The sequence below is a fragment of the Peromyscus eremicus genome, chromosome 1 (genome assembly GCF_949786415.1).
Source record: "Peromyscus eremicus chromosome 1, PerEre_H2_v1, whole genome shotgun sequence".
Lineage (NCBI taxonomy): Eukaryota > Metazoa > Chordata > Mammalia > Rodentia > Cricetidae > Peromyscus > Peromyscus eremicus.
The window spans coordinates 124456827-124476297 of record NC_081416.1 but is presented as its reverse complement, the minus strand read 5'-3'; the positions used below and the strand labels follow the sequence as shown (position 1 = coordinate 124476297).

The 19471-nt window shown below is 48.2% G+C and overlaps 1 protein-coding gene across 1 annotated transcript in view; it reads left to right on the top strand.

Annotated features, from left to right (window-relative positions):
* Positions 1 to 2480: 2480 nt before the first annotated feature.
* Positions 2481 to 19471, top strand: part of Fam174b (family with sequence similarity 174 member B) — a 43350-nt gene continuing 26359 nt past the window's right edge. The window contains exon 1 of the mRNA XM_059272960.1: positions 2481 to 2803. Coding sequence (XP_059128943.1) covers positions 2481 to 2803 — 323 coding nt within the window. The remainder of the gene's footprint in view (positions 2804 to 19471) is intronic.

Genomic DNA, 19471 nt, shown 5'->3' with positions numbered 1-19471 from the left:
AGGGGAAACTTCGGTCGGTATGTAAAATAAATGAAAAACATATTTATTCAAATAAAATTAAAAAGGCCATTGTTCACAGTTATTTGTATCAAAATGCTTCAGAGGTTCTAATATGAGGCAATTTATAAGTGAACTTTAAATAGGGAGAATGAAAGATCCTAGAATGTCACTTTATTAAAGTAGTTTAATGTTTATGCTTTCTGTATTCTTGGTGTTAGTTAAGTCAATCTACAGCACATAGATTATGACAAAAGGAGAGGATGCTGATATTTACATGTGTATGTTTGTGTGCCTGCTTCTCTGTTTGTGTACCACCTGTGTGCAGTGCCTGGGGAGGCCAGAAGAGGGCGCTGGATCCCCCGGAACTGGAGTTGTGAAGCCACCAGATGTGGGTGCCAGGAACTGGACCAAGGTCCTTTGGAGTTCCATTTCTCTAGACTGTTTCCCTCTTCTTGTGGATTTCCTCAGTGACTTTATTGTGCTCAGCCCTGTTACTCGTGTTAAATATTAAAAACCTGCTATTCACTGGCTAAATCCTTTCTGGCCAAGACCACTCAATGGTTAACTTCCATCCTCATTGAGAGGCTTTAACTTGGGCACACCTGTGCTCTACTATGTCAGAATTTCTTCTAAGTAACAGATTACAAGGCTGTGGAACCTGAAGCTTGTTTTAGAGAAGAAGGCTGGGGAATTATGGACCTCACACCCAGATCTTTAGGGAGTTTTCTGTGTATATTTTGATATGAAAATGAAGACTCTCAACCATATGATTTTTTTTCTTTCTTTCTTTGTGTGTGTGTGTGTGTGTGTGTGTGTGTGTGTGTGTGTGTGTGTGTCGTCTGGGACTCACCATATAGCTCTGGCTATCCTGGAACTCACTATGTAGACCAGGATGGCATGGGACCCATACAGATCTGCCTGCCTCTGCCTCCTCAGTGCTGGGATTAAAGGTATGCGCCATCATGCTGAGCAAATGATCTATCTTTATCTCTCATCTCTGTAGCATGCTTGCAAACACACATTACACATAGTGCCTTGTGGGCAATGACTTCTGGGAATCTGAATGTTGTTCATCCCCCCCCTCACCCCCCCCCCCCCCGCGGCAAATAAAAATTCATCACACTGTATATGGCAGACAGCTGTTGGGTGGCCCCCATGCTCCTAGCTTCCTGTTATTTACAACGCTGCACAGTCTCCTTTCCTCAAGTGTGAATGAGAGCTGTGTCACGCTTCTAATGAATTAGTTCAGGAAAAAGTGTGGGGATGTCATATCTTCGATTAAGTTTTATAGAATTGTCTTCTGTCTTGCTTGCTGACTTAATTGCTAACTGGGCATGAATGCTTTGAAGATGTCAAATGCTCTCTTAGAGAGTCTCCAAAGAGAGAACTCAGGACAGCTTCTGACAGACAGATGGTGGGGAATGGAGATTCTGGTCTCATAGCCTGTGAAGAGCGGAATCTACCAGGAGAAGCTGACTGAGCCCAGAGACAGATCCTCCCCGAGGTGAACCTTGGGAGATCTTAAGCTTAAGATCATAAGACACCTTGAAACTGGAGAACCCAGATACGCTTGGGTCTGAGATAATATATGTGGGCTGCTGTGAGCTACTAAGTTTTGGGGTAATCATAGAAGTTTGGTTATGCAGATACAGATAATGACTACATCATTATATTTGTCCGTCTCTAGCAGGACCAGAAATGAGGTGTTCAAAGTCTCTTGATTCTTATTTTATATGTTTAGATATTTACCTATCACTAGGGAGTGCCTTCCAGATCGAGCTGGGGTCTGCTCCAGGAACGCACTCAGCACTGCTTCAGTTCCTGGGCTCCCAGAAGAGTATCCATAGCTGTTTTCCACTCCAGCATCATTTAGTTTATAGACCAGAGACTGCACGACAATCGGAGTTTGAAACTTCAGGCTGGTCTGGAGAAGGTGCTAATACTTCCAAAGGTGGGAACGCAGAAAACTAGTTCACCAGGTGGGAAATCGGGGCTGCTATGAACTGGCTCTCAGCGTGCTAAATCAACTAATGAGGACCAGAGAATACCTGTTTCTAGGTGGGGGCTGCTGAATTGTATGAGAAAGCGCACAAGCCGCTCAGCATACCGCTTGGAGCGGAGTGAGCCAGGCCGTTAGGATTTCTCCGTGGGGGTCTCAGGTCCCGATCAGCCTGGGGCCACCCAGGGGCGGAGCGCAGCGGGGACCCAGCTGAGGTCTGCCCCGCCCACGCGGGGCCGAAGCCCGTCGAATGACTCGGTGCAACGTGTTGGTGGCTGCGGCGGCGGCGGCGGCGGCGGCGGCGCGGGTTCTTCCGGGCTCTGCAGCTTCCTGCCGAGCACCGCGCAGCCGCCTCGGCCGCGGGAGCCCCCCGGCGCAGGCCTCCGGGGTGCAAGCCTCCGGGGCGCCGACCTCCTGGGTGCAAGCCTCCCGGGCTCAGGCTTCGGGGACGCAGACCTCGGCACTGTGCGCACAGCGCACCATGAGCGCCTTGCCGCCGCCGCCGCGGCCGCCGCTGCTGCTGCTGCTCGCTCTCCTGGCCGCGCCCGCCGTCCTCGCTCGCAGAGCCGAGTCCGCCTCGGCCTCACAGCCCGAAGCGGAGCACCAGCCTCCGCCCAGCCCGGGGAATGTCACCCGGTTGGGATCTGGCGTGGCGGGCGGGGGCGGCTCCAACAGCAGCGGCGACGCTGTGGTGACCCGTCTCTCCAGCCTGCTGCGTGACCTGCCCACGCTGAAGGCGGCGGTGATCGTGGCGTGCGCCTTCAGCGCGCTGCTCATCGCCTGCCTGCTGCTGCGCGTCTTCAGGTGGGTCGTGTCACCCTGCCCCTGGCTCAGCTGGCTCTGCGGGCGGTGTCGCCATGCTGCTGCCCCCGCGCGCCGGCCCCACCTGCGCGCACAGGTGCTCGGTCTTGGCGCGCTCCCGCCAGACGCGCTCGCCGTTCTGCTCTGCGGGCGAGGGTGGGATCCCGAGGGCGGGAGCGTGCATTTGGTTCTTTCAGGTGCACATTTCAGGAACAGTTTCCCCCCTTTAAGGCTGTTCGGTGTGTCCCAAGTCCTAGATTCCATTGCTTTTACTCTACTCACAGTTGACACCAGCATTATCCCTCTGAGTTCCGACCACCTTCCGTGCTTCCGCGGAATTTATTTTTATGCCCACTTCACAGACGAGGTAACATTCAAAAGAGAGGTGGCTTACACCGTTACTCAGAGGTGGAGGGACAATTTGGAGTAGGGCTCTTCTAAGGTGAACCTTGCTCCTGTTCTCCCCCTCCCTCTCCCCCAGTGTGTCCCCCCTTCTCTTCCCTCCCCCGCTATTCCTCCTTCACCTACTTTTAGAGAGCAGAAGGGAGAGAGAAGCGGATGCCTGAGGAACTGGGGACACCTGCTTTACATCAGGTTTGGTAATCGGCTCCAGGAAGTTTGGTAACCCTCGACAGATGCGGTGACTTTCCATGGCTGAACTTCTAGACTGAGCTGTCCCAGTGCTCATTTACAGGGGACCGAGACCTGGACCTCAGGGAGGTTTTGTAGGTTGTTCAAGGCCAAGGAGAAAGTGTCCAGGAAATTTAGACGGTCCCTGGAATAGTGCGGTGGACAGGTTCACAGGGGAGGCCAGTTGGACGTTTCTCTGGAATGCTAGGGAAATCCTGGTTTGTAGGAAAACGCCAAATACATCCTGTTATTCCCACCAGCCTGCCAGGAAACGCGTGCGCACGTGTGTGTGTGTGTGTGTGTGTGTGTGTGTGTGTGTGTGTGTGTGTGTGTTTATCGACCCTCTGTCCTACACCGTGTTTTGATGATTGATAGCTCCTGAAGATAGGGCAAGGAGCTTCTTCCTCTGGAGAACATCTATGGGGCAAGAGCAGAAATTAGACCCGGGAAAATCAGGGTTGGGAGCTATGTGTAGAGGGATGCTCTCAGTTTTGTATGATGTTAAGTCTAGGCATTTCCTTTGGGGCCCATATGGTGAAATACCAGTTGTCAGAGAACAGAGAGGGTCTGTGGTCCTGTGTTCCCCTACCATTTCCTGCTTTGGCTTACCCCAGCCTTCTCACTTCCCTCATTCCTCTGCTGATGAACTTCACTGGCTTGGTCTAGCCACAGCCTAGGCATGGAATTTCCTATATGAGGTGTTGGGGGTGGGGGGCTTACACACTGGCTCCAGATTGCCTTTCCTCCCTCAACCAGCCCTTCCGAACCTTGTCTTTTATGTCTTGCTCTTTCCTTTACACCCACGGCCCTGGCTTGTGCATTTCAACTCTACATCTTCCAAGACCGCATGCCGGACCCTGGTTTTCTAGGACCACTGAACGGGGCCATTGCTTTCTTCTCTGGCCTCTCCAGCATTAACTTTGTGTATCGTTCACTACACCCTATATCCCACCATGCTGGGCTACCCAGTTCCTGTATTCAGCAAAGAGCCCTAGAGGGTGAGATGTCCAGTTCATCTTAGCATGTCCGTGCAGAGCAAGGATCTGGCATTCAACTGAGGCAGCGTCGTCTTTTACTGGACTTCCTCACTGTTCACTTGGAGTCAGCAGATGCCTAGAGCCGCTCCAGCCTAAAGGTTTGAAGTATTTAGCTCAAAATAGTCCCAGCCCACACAGCTGTGTACTTTTAAAAAAGAAGGCATTTCAACTATTTTGCCAGTCTTCTCTTTATTACCCAAGAGTGGGGGAGAAGACGAGGCATCGTGTCACCAGATGTGTGTGTGTGTGTGTGTGTGTGTGTGTGTGTGTGTGTGTGTATGGAGGGGCTGGGACAGGGCTATGAGTTTAAGTAGATGTGGCGCTCAGGCCTGGACGGGAGAGTCCTTGCCTTGGGTGTGGAAGGAAGGAGACCACTTCATAAGATAAACTGCTTCTGGTTATGATCGGTGTCCCCTTCCTGCGAAGGCATGCTCGTTATTTGAGTCTCTAGGTGGAGAGCTGCCAATCTGGCTTCTGATTTAGATAGGATTTGTAGCGTCTTACAGCAGGGAAGGGCCTTGGTGGTCCCTAGTCCCCTAGTGTTTTGGAGATGTTACTCCTCAACGTGTGGGACAGGTATTGGGTTTTTAAGAACATCCCACAGGTCTGTGTGGCTAAAGGCTGGGGCTGTGCCTTGACGGCTGCTTGGCGCTCTGTTCTGTGGCTGTTGCCTGTAGTCACGTTCCCCTGTGGACTTGATTAACTGGGCTTCCAGAACATCTGGGCTGCTGGCTAGGGGTCTTTTGTACCTGCTTGCTTTCCATCTTCTTAGCTTGTAGGTACCGAGTCCTGGTCTTCCAATCGCCTAGAACTCCCAAGACCATTTCACTCCTGTTTAAACGTTCCCTGGTGAAATGATCCCACCCACCCCCACTTTTGCGTGAGTTACACCTTCCTCATCTCTCCTGGGTCACAGTGATGTTCTAGGCTGGGGTTCCTGGAGGATTCCCGCTCCTCTGTACTTCATTATCCCTCTTCTGCCAGAGTGCTGGTCTCATTGATTCTCTCAGTCTCCTACATCCAGTTCTTGGACCTGTGGGCAAGGCTGTCTCTTCATGATTGTTCATGAGTCTCCATATAAATTCTGCCCAGTGTTCCTCTGCCCTTGGCTCTGCTGGACTCCAAGGGCTCTCTAGTGGCATTGTGTGCTCCTTTATTCAGTTATTTGTTTAGTTATTTTTTGGATTGGCTTCTCCAATCCTATAAGGCCCCGGTTTCTCCTGTGCTATTCAGTCTGGTAACCATTAGCCACCTGTGATTATGGAGAACTGGAAACATAACTCTCTGAAGTGGGAGGTGCTGAAACCATGGGAAACACATGGAATTTATTAAGGGATGCTTCACTTTTTTATTTTTGCTAAGTCTTTGAAGTAGTGTTATTGTTTTTTCAAATTTACAATTTTGATGTATTGGGTTAAATATATTAAAATTAGGGTGGGGGTGCTATTCAGTGGTGCATGCATCCCCCCCACCCCACAGGCGAATGCACACACATGAGTGAGCATTCATAGATGCACAAGTGTCTGACAGATTTAACCATGTCTTCAGGCCTCTGTTTCTTTTGTTGAGCCTAGCAGGCTGGTCTCAAGATCAAGTAATCCTCCTGACTTAGTTAGGGTTTCTATTGCTGTGAAGAAACACTATGACCAAAAAAGCAAGTTGGGGAGGAAAGGGTTTATTTGGCTTACACTTCATTGCTGTTCATCCCTGAAGGAAGTGAGAGCAGGGACTCAAACAGGTCAGGATCCTGGAGGCAAGAGCTGTTGCAGAGGCCATGGAGGAGTGCTGCTTACTGGCTTGCTCCCCGTGGCTTTCTCAGCCTGCTTTCTTAGAGAACCCAGGACCACCAGCCCGGGGTGGTACCACCCACCATGGTATCCCACCACCTCCCCCATTGATCACTAATTAAGAAAATGCCCTATAACTGGATCTCATGGAGACATTTCCTCAACTGAGGCTCCTTTCCCTCTGATGACTCTAGCTTCTGTCAAGCTGACACACAAAACCAGCCAATATACCTCCTGTCTCAGCCTTCCCACTGATAAGATTACAGGCATGAGCCACCATATTGGTTTTCATATATTTATGAAGGCTCTGGTGTCGTGTAAAACATACCACAAACCCAGAAAGTTAGAGGGAAAAATACTGTATTGGTTTTTCATGTTGCAGTGATAAAATTCCTGATAAAAATGGGGGCTGAGCATGAAATGTTGATCTGAGCTCATGGTTGCAGAGCTCTCTGGGCCCCAGGGCTGTGGAACTGTGGCGAGGCAGGACATCATGGCTAGGAGGTGGTGGTGGTGCGTGGAACAGAGTTGCTCATTTACTGGTCACTGGAAAAGAGAGTGCCCAGACACATTGTCCCACTCTGCCCCTTGCGTGGATTCCCCTGGGACCAAGTCTACAAACCAGCTCATGGCTGACCCTCTTGTGTTTTAACTTGGGAAAACTCCTTGGTCAGGCTCTCTTCCCTCAAGCTCCCAAAGCACACTTGAGTTTTGAATTTCCTGTCTCTCTGCATTACCAGGCTGAGGGCTGCCAAGGGCAGGGCTTCTGTGGCTCTCTAGCACCTAGTGTCATTCCAAGAATAGGCTGGCATTTAATAAAGATATTTTTAGCAAAAGAATGTTGAACTCCCAAGTATTTTACATTGTTGACGACTCTCCAAGTGTCCCCTGTGACTAGATGCATGGTCAGTGTGGCATGCCTGTGGGGTGGGAATCTGGGTGGTACCTGTTCATTGTCTTAGCAATGCAAAAAAATTGGGGAAGAGAGTGTGGTATCATTGCCTTTAAATTAACATTTCTTCCTGTTTGTTTTCCTTGAAGGAGTCACCTTGCTAGACAACAGAAAAACACAGATCCAAAGAAAGAGTTCAATAAAAGGAAAGATCCATGTAGTGAAGACCATGAACTCTTAATTAGGCAACCCTGCTGCTAAGGTCCACATGTGTTTTGCTTTGATATTCTCATTTTGATGCTAATAATTAGAAGAAGATGAAATGTGTGCATGTTGGGGTATTCAGAGCAGTTCTGTTTCATAGTGAAAGATTTTAAATAACTTATATAGAGCTGAGTGTGGTGGTGCATACCTGTAATCTCAATATTGAGGAGGCTGAGGCAGGGGGATCATGAGTTGGAAGCTAGCTAGTACACAGTATGACCTTGTTGAAACAAAACACAAAACCAAGACATATCCAGCAATTGACACTGATTAAAAGAATATGGTAGTCTGTGATGGGTTAATACTGAGTGTCAACTTGTCAAGGTGTAGACTCATCTAGAGGATGAACTTCTAGGCATGTCTGTGATGGAGTTTCTAGATTGGGTTTGTTGAGGTGAGTGGATACACCTTAAACATGGTCAGCACTGTGGCATGGGCCAGGGTCCCAGATAGAGTGAAAAGGGGAGACTGAGCTGAGCGTCAGTGTTCCCATCTCTCTGTTTCCTGGCTGCAGGTGCCATGTGACGGGGCCTCATGCTCCTGGCACCAAGGCATCCCCACCATGCTGCATTGTACCATCAGAACATGAGCCAAAATAAACCCTTCCCTAAGTCACTATTTCAAGTATTTTGTAACAGCAACAAGACAAGTACAGAGTACGTAATCCTTTAGAGCTGCTGAAAGTAATGACATGGGAAGGTGGCGGCGTGAATTAAATAAGACTTAGGCTATGGGAAAAAGTAACGACAGTGGCAATATTGGCCATGGGTTGTGGAATGCAGCAGATTATAGAGTGGCATGGCAGTATGGGCTCCTTTTACTCACTTATAAATATATGCATATATACGAATGTGCAAAGACATATATTAGCATGTGCACCTACCTGTCAATGTGGGCGATTCTTCCTTTATGCATTTATATTTGTGGCATGATTATGTGTCACCTGGACTCCTTTACAGTTCTGAGTCCAGTATTCATGCATGCACACTGTATCCTAGGACATGTCTGAAGACCAGTAGGAAAACATCTGGGGTATACCCCTGGCCATGGGATTCCTGTGTTCTTCATACTTGGTTTCCCTGGTGGGGTACCACGGTATGCTCCATGCAGCCATGCCTGTGGATCCTTTATTTGTACCTGACACTAGGATTACTGATGCTTTCCCATGTGTTGGGTATACCGTAGCATCTCCTTGCTTTGGTCTCCATTTCTTTAGTGTTCACTGGACCTGAACAGCTCTCTCTCTCTTCCCATGCTTTTTCTGAGTGTGTGCCAATGCACACATGTACGTGGAGGCCAAGGAAGATTTTGGGTGCCCTCCTCTATTGCTCTCCGCTCTGTTCCCTTGAGATAGGATCTCTCACTGAACTGGGAGTTCACCATTTTTTCAGTTAAGGATGGCTATCAGCAAACCCCCATTGATCCTCCTGTCTCCATCCACCCAGTGAGGGGTTACAGGTACCACCCCCCCCCCCGCCACACCCAGTGTTTTTAGTAGGTACTGGGAATCTAAACTCTGGCTTTCATGCTTGCACAACAAATACTTTTACCCAGGGAACCCCAGGACCCATACTTAATCTGATTTCCCCGTCTGTTTTACTTACTTTTTTCTGCTTCTGTGATAAAATGCTGTGACCAAGGCAACTTAGGAAAGTTTAATTGAGCTTTGGTTTTGAGGGCTAGAGCCCATGATGCTTCTATGTCTTTATATGTATTTTGATTTTTATTTAGTGTTACTATTACATTTTATTTACTCTCTCTGTCTCTGTCTGTCTGTGTAGGCTAGAGACAACTTGTTGGGGTCAGTTTTCCCCTTCTACCACATGAGACCCAGGAATTGAACTCAGGTCCTCAGCATGGGTGGCAGGAGCCGTTATTCATTGAGCCACTTTACTTGCCCCATGTATTAACATTTTACCATCAAGGAAAACTCTCTAGATAGGAGATCAAATCTGGAGAAAATGGTGGCTTGATTCCAGAGCACCCTCTGGTGGGTGTGATCACATGGTGCATGTGAGGGTCCTGGCAGGGGTAGGGGTGGGGGGTGGGGAGACACCTCTGGGTTGAATGGATGTTTGATGCCTTTTGTGAAAGGGCAGGAGGGAGATTTTTTTTTCTTTTTTTAAAGGAACTATTTGTAGGAGTAGAAAACTGATTTCTCCTCCCTTTTTGCCATTGGGTGCTGGTAGCCTTGCATGGATTCAGGGAGGACAGTCATAGACTAGAGACTGTTATGGAGACCCTTTGCTCCAGAGGTTCCCTTACAACATCTCTCTCTTTGAGCTTTGGGAATTGTACTTTTCTCTCTCGTGATGTGGCTGCAGCCAGGGAAGCTTTACACCTTGGGGCGCAGCTTCCCCGCTCTGTGGCTTGGCGGCTCTCCCAGTTTTACTGTACAGGCACGGTTTCTCTCCCATCTCCGGTGGCTGCATGCTCAGCCCCTTCTTATTTCAAAATCTCTGTGAAAGCCTCTTACCTGAAAGGCTTTGTTTTGGCACTTTCCCCAGGGATTGGGAAGACAAAGGTGAGGTGATTTAACCTTGCCTGGTGTGGTGGCAAGGGAGTAACCACCATGTTCTAGAGACGGCGATACCTCGCATACACATTTTGCTGCTCTAGGAATGGAGAAGGGGGTTAAAGTTTCCTACTTGCCTTGGATTTCCCAAATTTTCTTTTATTATTATTATTTATACTAAGGAGAAAAGTGAAATATAAACAGTAACCCCAGGGCTGGGTGGGGTGTGTCAGGAGGACTCCTCAAATTCACTGGCTAGCCAGCCTAGCTGAATTGATGAACTCCAGCCTCAGGGAGAGAACCTGCCTCTAAATCCAAGGTGGAGAGTAACTGAGGAAGACAACCAGTGCCAACACACACATGCGTGCACACACTCACTTGGATGTGTACATGCAACATATATAATCATCTCCACTCGTGTATCCACAAACATCGAGGGTGCTAGGGCTGAGTGACTCTCAGACATGGCTTCTGGTTTGCTTGTCGGCCATGTGAGCAGTTTTCTGAACCGTGCTAAGTATCCATCCCCCATTATTAATTACAGTACATGCTTCTAAGGCCTGGCAGGATATTTAGGTTAACATCGTGTCAAACACATCCTGGTTTCTCCTTCAAGCAGCCAAGTGTCCTGTGGTACTGAAAAATATGACTCTGAAGACAGAGGTAGTTTCTGCCCGACCTTTTGGTCTTGTTTCTGCTTGTGAGCAGGGCAGCCATATGGTCAGAATAATCGGGCAGCTGTATGTACCTCCAAGCATGTTTCCAATGAAATTGGTAATCGTCTCAGCTGAGCCCTTTTGACGGCTCGGCTCCCCAGCAAAGAGGGTATCTTGTGACTACCCTTATGAATAGGCCTTTTAGGCATGGGCACCTGCCACCAGTTCCTTCCAGCAAATTGAAAAGGGAAGAACAAATCCCTCTTTAATTTAACCCTGAGCCCCTGGCTTACATGGCGTTGCCATAGACACCTGGCACATACTCTTGCCGATGTGGGTTCTTGTGATATCAGACACATGTAAGGGGATGAGGATGGCTGGGGGTCAGGTGCGGTAGGGTAGGTGTGTCCCACCAGAAAGGAAATCCTCCTGGATTGAAGCAGAAGTTTCTTGAGTTGTGTGTTTAGTTTTCTGGTGCATGCTTGGGTCTAAACGTTTGCAAGGGGACATTCTAGGAACAGGCGTTTAAAATCCGGTTCTTAAGTTTCACTTAAAAAGCAACAACAATGTCTCCTAATCTTGAGGGCAGTCTGCAAGGAATCCAGACTTTGTGTTTATCTTCTGGAGCCACAGGGAGGAGGAAGGCCATTCTAGGTAGGCGTGACTCAGAGGGGAACGGTGACACAGAGAACTTTGGCATGGTTCCCCCAGATCTGGGAGGCCTTGGGCCCTGTAACTTCTCAGGTGTGAGCTTTCTTCACATTCAGGGCTTTGCCGACCTTCCTCTCCCTTCTGCATTGCACAGTTGAAACTGAGGCCCTGGCTAGGAGACATGTAACCCCAGGTGCTTGTATGCTCAGCTGGGCTCTTTCTGGGCCTCCAGGATGTGGCAGGCTGCCCTTCGACCTGTCAGATAGGTCTGCCTAACACATAGCCCAGCAGCTAGGAGAAAGCTTGGCTGAAGAGACTGCACATTCTTGCCTCTGTGAACACAGGGTGTTGTGCTGAACAGGGAGCAGCCCAGAGACCCAGGAACATCACTGTAGAAGGAAAAACAACACCTTTATTGCTTATCTGGTGGGAAGGAAGCCATGCAATTCAACAGGGGAGTCACAAATCCAAAGTGGCTTTGGATGGAGCTAGAGGGGTCTGGGAAGGTACTATAGGAGAGGAGGGAGATTCGGACTTAGCAGTGGGAAGGAGGGCGTCTTCCAGGGTTGGATAGAAATTGCTCTAATTGACAGCACAATTAGAATCACCTGAGAAGAGAGTCGCAGCGAGTCATTGTTGAGGTCAGACTGGCCTACAGTCATGTCTGTAAGGGGTTGTCTTCATTACACTAGCTGATGTCGGGACGTCTAGCCTGCTCTGGTTCTGGATTGTATAAGAATTGAAAAGGTGAGCTGAGCAGTAGACATACATACATGCACTCATTCTCTTTCTTCTTGATGATGGATGTGAGTAGTTGCTTCGGGTTCCTGCCTTGACCTTCCAAAGTCAGTGATGGACTGTAACCTCGAAGTGTGAGCTGACATAAAGTTCTCTCCCCAGAGTACCCCATTGTTACACAGTTCTGTGCTGGATAGTTTATGTTTCCTGTTCCAGTGAGGGGTACTTTACTGGGGTTCCCACTTTATTTTTTTTTATTTTTTTTTTTGGTTTTTCGAGACAGGGTTTCTCTGTGTAGCTTTGCGCCTTTCCTGGATCTCGATCTGTAGACCAGGCTGGCCTCAAACTCACAAAGATCCACCTGGCTCTGCCTCCCGAGTGCTGGGATTAAAGGCGTGCGCCACCACCGCCGGGCGGTTCCCACTTTATAGCTGATCAAATCAAGTCACTGAATGTGGATGTGTTTTGCTTAAAGGCCCATAGCTGAATAGGAAAGGGAAAGGATCCAACTCATGCTTCTTCAGTTGAAATATATTTGGAAAACACCCAATGTTTTCCAGAGGATTTGGCATGCTGGAGGAAACGGAGGGATAATGGAACACAGGGTTAAAAATTAAAGGGTTGTTTTCAAAAGACTGGTCAGATTGAGGTCTTAGGTACTGAATGAGTGCCTGAATAGTGATTGGTTGCAGTGGGGGGTGCATGGTGTCTAAGGAGACCCAGAAAAGGTGTTGGGAGAACCAGTTGGCGGGGCTGGAGGTCTCAGTAATGATGACAATGAGACAAGTCGTCTGCACAGGGAGAAGGGGTGAAGGGGGGTGGGTCTGCCCAGGGAGACAGGGTGAAGGGGGGAGGGTCTGCCCAGGGAGACGGGGTGAAGGGGGGAGGGTCTGCCCAGGGAGACAGGGTGAAGGGGAGGAGGGTCTGCCTAGGGAGACAGGGTGAAGGGGGGAAGGTCTGCCCAGGGAGATGGGGTGAAGGGGGAGGGTCTGCCCAGGGAGACGAGGTGAAGGGGTGGGAGGGTCAGGCAGGGAGACGAGGTGAAGGGGTGGGAGGGTCAGGCAGGGAGACGAGGTGAAGGGGTGGGAGGGTCAGGCAGGGAGAAGGCTTAATGAAGTCAGAGATGCAACCGAAGGAAGGGAGAGCAGCCGGTAAGCCCCTGCCCCTTCCTGTGCCATGGACCACAGACACTGACTCCCAGCGACTCTGCCCGTCAGATATCCTCACCTGCTGAGAGGAAGAGCACCCCCCCCCCCCCCGCCCCTTCCCATCTTCTCATGAAGACTCCTAACTTCCAAGTGTTCTTAACTCCTTTTGTTTTTAAAGTAAGTTTAAGCCAACACTAAACAGAAAAGCATGGCTGTGGTCAGAATTTCCAGCCCCCTGGACCTGCTGTTGGCAAACTCTGACTTGGGATGCAACACAGGAGAAATCTGTGAATGAAGATGCCTGAAAGCAGCTGGGTGCCTGGCCTAGAACTTGGCACTTCTCCTGCTGGGAAGACTTGGATTCTTGAAATCCTGGGTGGTGAAGACTGACGGTGCCACACCTCCCCTTTCCATGGGCAAGGATGTGTGGACACTGTCTCCTAAAGCATGGTGACCCCAGGCTTTCAGGCTCCCTTGGGCCACCAAATGAACCCATGTGGTCACTTGTCATTGCTCTCAAAACAGTGAAGTCTAGAGGCCACTTTCTGCCCTTTATGTCTGGCTCCCCTGTCCCTAGCCTCCTATACAAACAAAATAGACCCAGCCCTTTGCAAACACACCTGGCAGCTGGAAGAACAGGACCAGGGACATTGGCTGTGGCTGTGTTTCACCTGGTTCCCTGCAGCAGGTCAAACTCAGGGTGTGCTGTATTTGTCTTGGAGAACCAGAGAGATCATCCTTCAGAGTAGGAGGGTGACAGGTTAGGGGGCAGTTGGGTTTGAAGCTCCAAGATCTGTAGTTGAGATCTTATGGGTTGTCTGGCTCATGTTATCTGACACCTGGGGCCACGTCCTGGGTGCCAGTGTTGGGATATATCAATAGTTGGTACCGTTTGGCCAATCCCAAGGGAGTGGAGGCAGGAAGCAGATTGGTAGCTGACCCTGGCAGAATTGCCAGGGACGAGGGTGAAGGAGGGGATCCTGGTTGATGTGCGTATCATTACATCTATCAGGGCTCATAGGCTTTTAGTAGAATTATTAAATATCACTCATGCTTGGCACTCATGACCATAGAAACCACAGCTAAGAAACAGAGACAAATTTTTGCCAAAAGAAGGCCTGAGAGTTGGAAATCCAGGCCCCAGACAGGCATGCTATTCTGTTTGGTTTTGATCTGGTACTGATTTTGAAAACTGGGAGAGCTGAGAACACTTAATGTAAAGATTTGGGGTCCCCCTTCTCTTGCTAGGTGAGACTACATGGTGGGACAGTGCCGGTGATCCTCAGCCCCGGAAGGGACAGGAGCTGGCTGCTGCTGCCCCCTTTAGGCTGGGTGTAGCACTGCTATTTTTATGATTAATTTTATATTTATGTATTTATTGTGTGGGTGCACACATGTGTGTGCTGCTTTTACATTTATTGTGTGTTTGCACATGTAGGTGAGTGTGTGCTGCAGTGTGTGTGTGTGTGTGTGTGTGTAGGAAACTTGTAGGAGTTGATATTTACCTTCCATCATGTGGGTCCCAGAGATCAAACTCAGGTGATCTGGCATTTCAGCAAGCACTGAGCTTTATACACTGAGCTGTTCCAGTACCTCCAGGCATGGCTCTTTGGGCCCTTGATGTGAAGGTGGCGCTTAGTCACCATCTGCCATCCTGTTTGTTCCCATAGTTACGTCACACCATTTCCACTTCAAGGGTATCTGCAGGGCACTGTAGCGTTTGAGTTGTTGACTTGCTGCTTGGAGTCACAGGGCTGGGTCAGTGCTGGTACACTGGGGCAGCAATGTGGGTAGGGGCAGTGCCGTGACCAGGTGAGGAGTGGGTGGCTACAGAGGATCTCAACACAGCATTCAGGGGGCCCAGGCAGAGCCCGGCTGCTGGAGGTCCTAAAGTTATTGCCGAACCTAAGGGACACTCGCCTGTTCCACGTGTCTGTGTTTAGTTGAAGTTGCCCATCTGTAGTGGAGCAAGATGAGATTCAAGTCTTGCTGACTCATGGAGACTGCCTTACAGGGAGGACACGGGTTGGAGGCGCTTGTCAGATGGAGCTCGTGGGTGCTGCGGTCTCGCTGCAGCCTGGGTTCAGGGGAAGGTTCCTGAGATGGGGAAGGGGTGTTGGCATGAAGAGATGGACTATCCAACCACCAGGTGAGTTTCACACAAGTGGCCGGCCCTGAATAGCTCCAGCCATCATTATTTATACACCAAAAAATAAGCATGTTTTTCCATACTAACAAGTTTTTCCCATCCTCCAACGTTAACCTCCGGCAAAAACAAGATGTCAAATATGGTTTTTTTTTTTTTTTCCCAACTTTTACATCAAAACATCTTTAAACCAAAAACGACACTTATCATTTTGCTAACTTGGCCAAATATTGAGCCTGGTACCTCCTGTCTTTACAAAACTTAAAGGTGATTGACATAGGCACACATTTTCAAGAACAACAATCCCGTTCAAAACATATTTACAGAAACAGGGGTGATCTGCCTCTGATCCTGTCATTACTGAATCAGAACAGCTCCCAGGGACTGAAGTGACAGCTGGCTTCCCCAGACAAGAAACCTGAGAAGCATCAGCTCCCAAAGAAATTTAGGGGAAAATATTCGAGAAAAAATGAGGTTTCCAGGAATGATCCCATCTGTCCAATGTCAGTGACTGACAACATGACACTGAAACCACCAAGAGAATCATCAATACTTCAAGAGAGAAGAGAGCATGCAGGCCGCGTGGCCCCAGCAGTATTCTGTGCTGTCCTGAAGTCCACTGGTCCTTGCCAAGTGAGACTGTCCCTGTGGGCTTTTGCCTCATCTGGAGACCCAATGGACAAGCACTCATATACTGGTCCAAAACTAGGCTGCAGGGCTCCCAACATGTGGGCTGTGCTCAGGGCAGGTTGTTGGGGAAGGGTGCATTGGTAACAGGCCATGGTGGCTTTTCTATTAAGCCTGGGACTCAGGCACCTCTGGGACTCAGACACCTCTTCTTCTGTACAGGGTATGGCAGAGGCCATGTCTGGAAAGGCGAGTTCTGGGGTCCAGTTCTACCATTCAAGTTTAATTGCTTTTCTAGGGAAGGCCCAGACATTTCTCCTGTTCTGAGGAGAGGGTGGAGAATAGAGGTCAAACCCAGATGTGTCCTCAGAACCCTGGATAGCACCCAGGCATCAAGGCTCACCTGCAGGGTGCACGCCCATTTATGCTCAGCAGCTGCTTGCTTTCTCTCCCCGGTTCCCACATTCCGTTTTCATTTTCTTTGCTGAGTTTTTCCCATGTCAGAGGTGACACCATCTTTAGCTTTCAGCTACAAGTAGGGCTTTAGGGGCTTAATGATGAGACAGCTGAGGTGGAGAAACGTTGAGTTGCTGAACGTGAATCCTCAAGTCATCAGGTCAGGGGAGCACAGCCACATGGAATAGCCATGGCAGTCACTGCGTGGGCTCCGAGAGGGGCAGCCTGGACCATTTCAAATTTAGTGATCTACTCTGAATTTTTCAAATGTATTTACTTCTTTAAAACACAGAACTTGGTCCGGGGATGTATGTAGCTCAGTTGGTGGAACGCTTGTGTGGCATGCATGAATGCTGAGGTTCATAAAATTGGGAAGGTGGCCCCTGCTTGTTATCTCAACACTCAGGACATAGAAGGAGGAGGCAGAATTCAGGGTTATCCTTGGCTATATGGCAAGTTTGAGGCCAGCCTGAATCCCTATCTCAAAAGAACAAAAATCCAAAAGAGATAGTTTATTCCTGTGGTTCAAAATGCACAAAGAATATGAATAGGCAGTAAAAAACTTCACATGTGTCCATGAGCCATTTTTTTTTACTAGAGGCTATCAATTTCTTGTGAATATCTCTAGAGAGAATGTAAGTATAGAGACAAGTTAACATAATAATCATACACACATATCGTCACGTGCTACACAGTTCACCCCTTTAAAACATCAACACTTTTTTTTTTTAGGTTATTCCTAGAGTTATACATCCATCACTAAGATCAATTTTAGAATATGTTCATCACTCCAGGCTGAAACCCTGCATCCATTAAGGCTTGCTCTCCATATGCCTTTCTCAGCTCTAGGCGACTACTAATTTACTCCCGAGTCTGTGGGCTTCTCTGTTATGGACTGTCATATGACTGGAATCACATAACACGTGGTCTGTTTTACTCAGCATTGTTTTCTCAGGGTTTGTCTGGATTGTAGCATGAATCAGTGTTTCATTTCTACCCATCCCCCCCAAATAGTAGCTTCCTATTTAGTTACTGTATCACTCTATTTTTCCCAAGATTAATCTACATTTAAAAATTATTGGTGTGTGTGGGTGTCTGTGTAGCGATATTTGCATGTGAGTGGCTAGGTCAGAGGTATCAGGTTCCCCCTACAGCTGGAGTTACAGGTGGGTTTAAGCTGCCCAACGTGGGTGCTGGGAACCAAACTTGGGTCCTCTGTAGGAGTTGTACATGCCCTTAACTGTGGAGTCGTCTCTTCAGCTCTGTATACTGCCTTTCATTTATCCACAAGTGGTGGTTTGAATGAGAATGGCCCCCATAGGCTCATATATTTGAAAGTTTGGTCCCCACTTGGTGGAACTGTTTGAGGAGGATTATGAAGTGTGGCCTTGTTGGAGCAGGTGTGTCATGGGAGTGGGCCTTGAGGATTCAAAAGTTCACACCATTCCCAGTTAGCTCTCTCGCTGCCTCATGCTTGTGCATCAGGGTGTAAACTCTCAGCTACTGCTTCAGAACCATAGCTCCCTGCCTGCTACCATGCTAACTGCCATGATGGTCATGGCCTTACCTTCTGAAACTGTAAGCCCCCAATAAACCTTTTCTTTTATGCATTGCTTTGGTTGTGGTGTCTTATCACAGCAATAGGAAAGTTTGATGCTATATCCTCAGTTAATAAACATTTGAATTGTTTCTGCTTTTTGGTCATTATGAGCAGTGCTGCACTGAACATTTGCATGTGTTTGTGTGTATGTATGGTCTAATTACTCTGGAGTATGGAGCTAAGGGTAGACCCGCTTGATCATTTGGTAATTCCTATGCTTAGTGTCTAAAAAAGCTGATGACCAAGCTTCATACTATTCTGTGTCTCACTAGAAGCATAGGAAAGACGCAGTTTCTTCATCTTGTTAACACTGGCTGCCATCTGTCCTTTTGATCCTGGAGAGTGTGAAGTTATCTCATCTTGCTTCAGTTTGCACTGTGCTGTGTGATAATGGTGTGACCTTCCCTGTATGTATTTACTGGTCATTTGTATGTTTGCTTTAGGGAACTATTAGGATCTTTTGCCTAGAGCCTGGGGGAGATGGCTCAGTGGGTAAGAGCACTTGCTGCTGAAACATTAGGACCCGAATTTGAACCTCCAGCACCTGTGTGAAAAGCCAAGTGTGGCCACTTGACCATGTAATCCCAGTGCTGTGCACTGTGTGTGAGGGTTGGGGGTAGAAGGCAGAAGCATCCCTGGGCTTGCTAGCTTTAAGCCTGATTCCAGTTTTGATGAGAGATCCTATCTTGAGGAAATAAGGTGGAGAATGGTATGGCAAGACACCTAGAGTCCTTTTCTGGACTCTGCACATGTGCATGGGTGCATGCACGGGCACACACACGTGTATATATCACACATCCACTCACCAACACACTGTGCTGGTAGTTTATGTCAAGTTGCTATAAACTAGAGTCACCCAAGGAGACCTCAATTGAGGAATTGCCTCTGTTAGACTGGCCTGTGGGCAAACCTCTAGAGTGTTTTCTTGATAAATGATTGATGTAGGCAGATCCAGCTTATTCTGGGTGGTGCTATTCCTGGGAAGGTGGTCCTGGATTGTATAAACAAGTAAGCTGAGTTAGTCATAGAGAGCAAGCCAGTAAACAGTATTCCATGGTTCCTACCTCTGCCTGTGCTTGAGTACCTGTCCTGACTTCCCACAGCAATGGACGATGTGATCAGGGTGTGTAAGCCAAATAAATCCTTTCCTTCCTAAGTCAGTGTTTTATCACATTAGAAACCTAACTAGACAACACACACAATAAAAAATAAAGACCCTTTGCCTGTTTTTAAATGGTATCACTGTTTCATTGTTGAGATGTAAGAATATTTTTGTATTGCAAATGCAATTTTATCCCATTCTCTGGCTGTCTTTTCACTTTTTGAATGTTGTTCTTTGAAGTACAACATTTTTTATTTTGGCAAAGTCCAATTTATCTATTTTTTTTTCTGCTTTAGCTTCTGATGTCCTAATCCAAGGTCACAAAAGCTTATCCTGTGCTTTCTTCTGTGACTCTTACAGCTTTAGCTCTGAGATATGTCTTATGTGTTTACATACTTCTCTGAAAATACTCTACGAGGTAA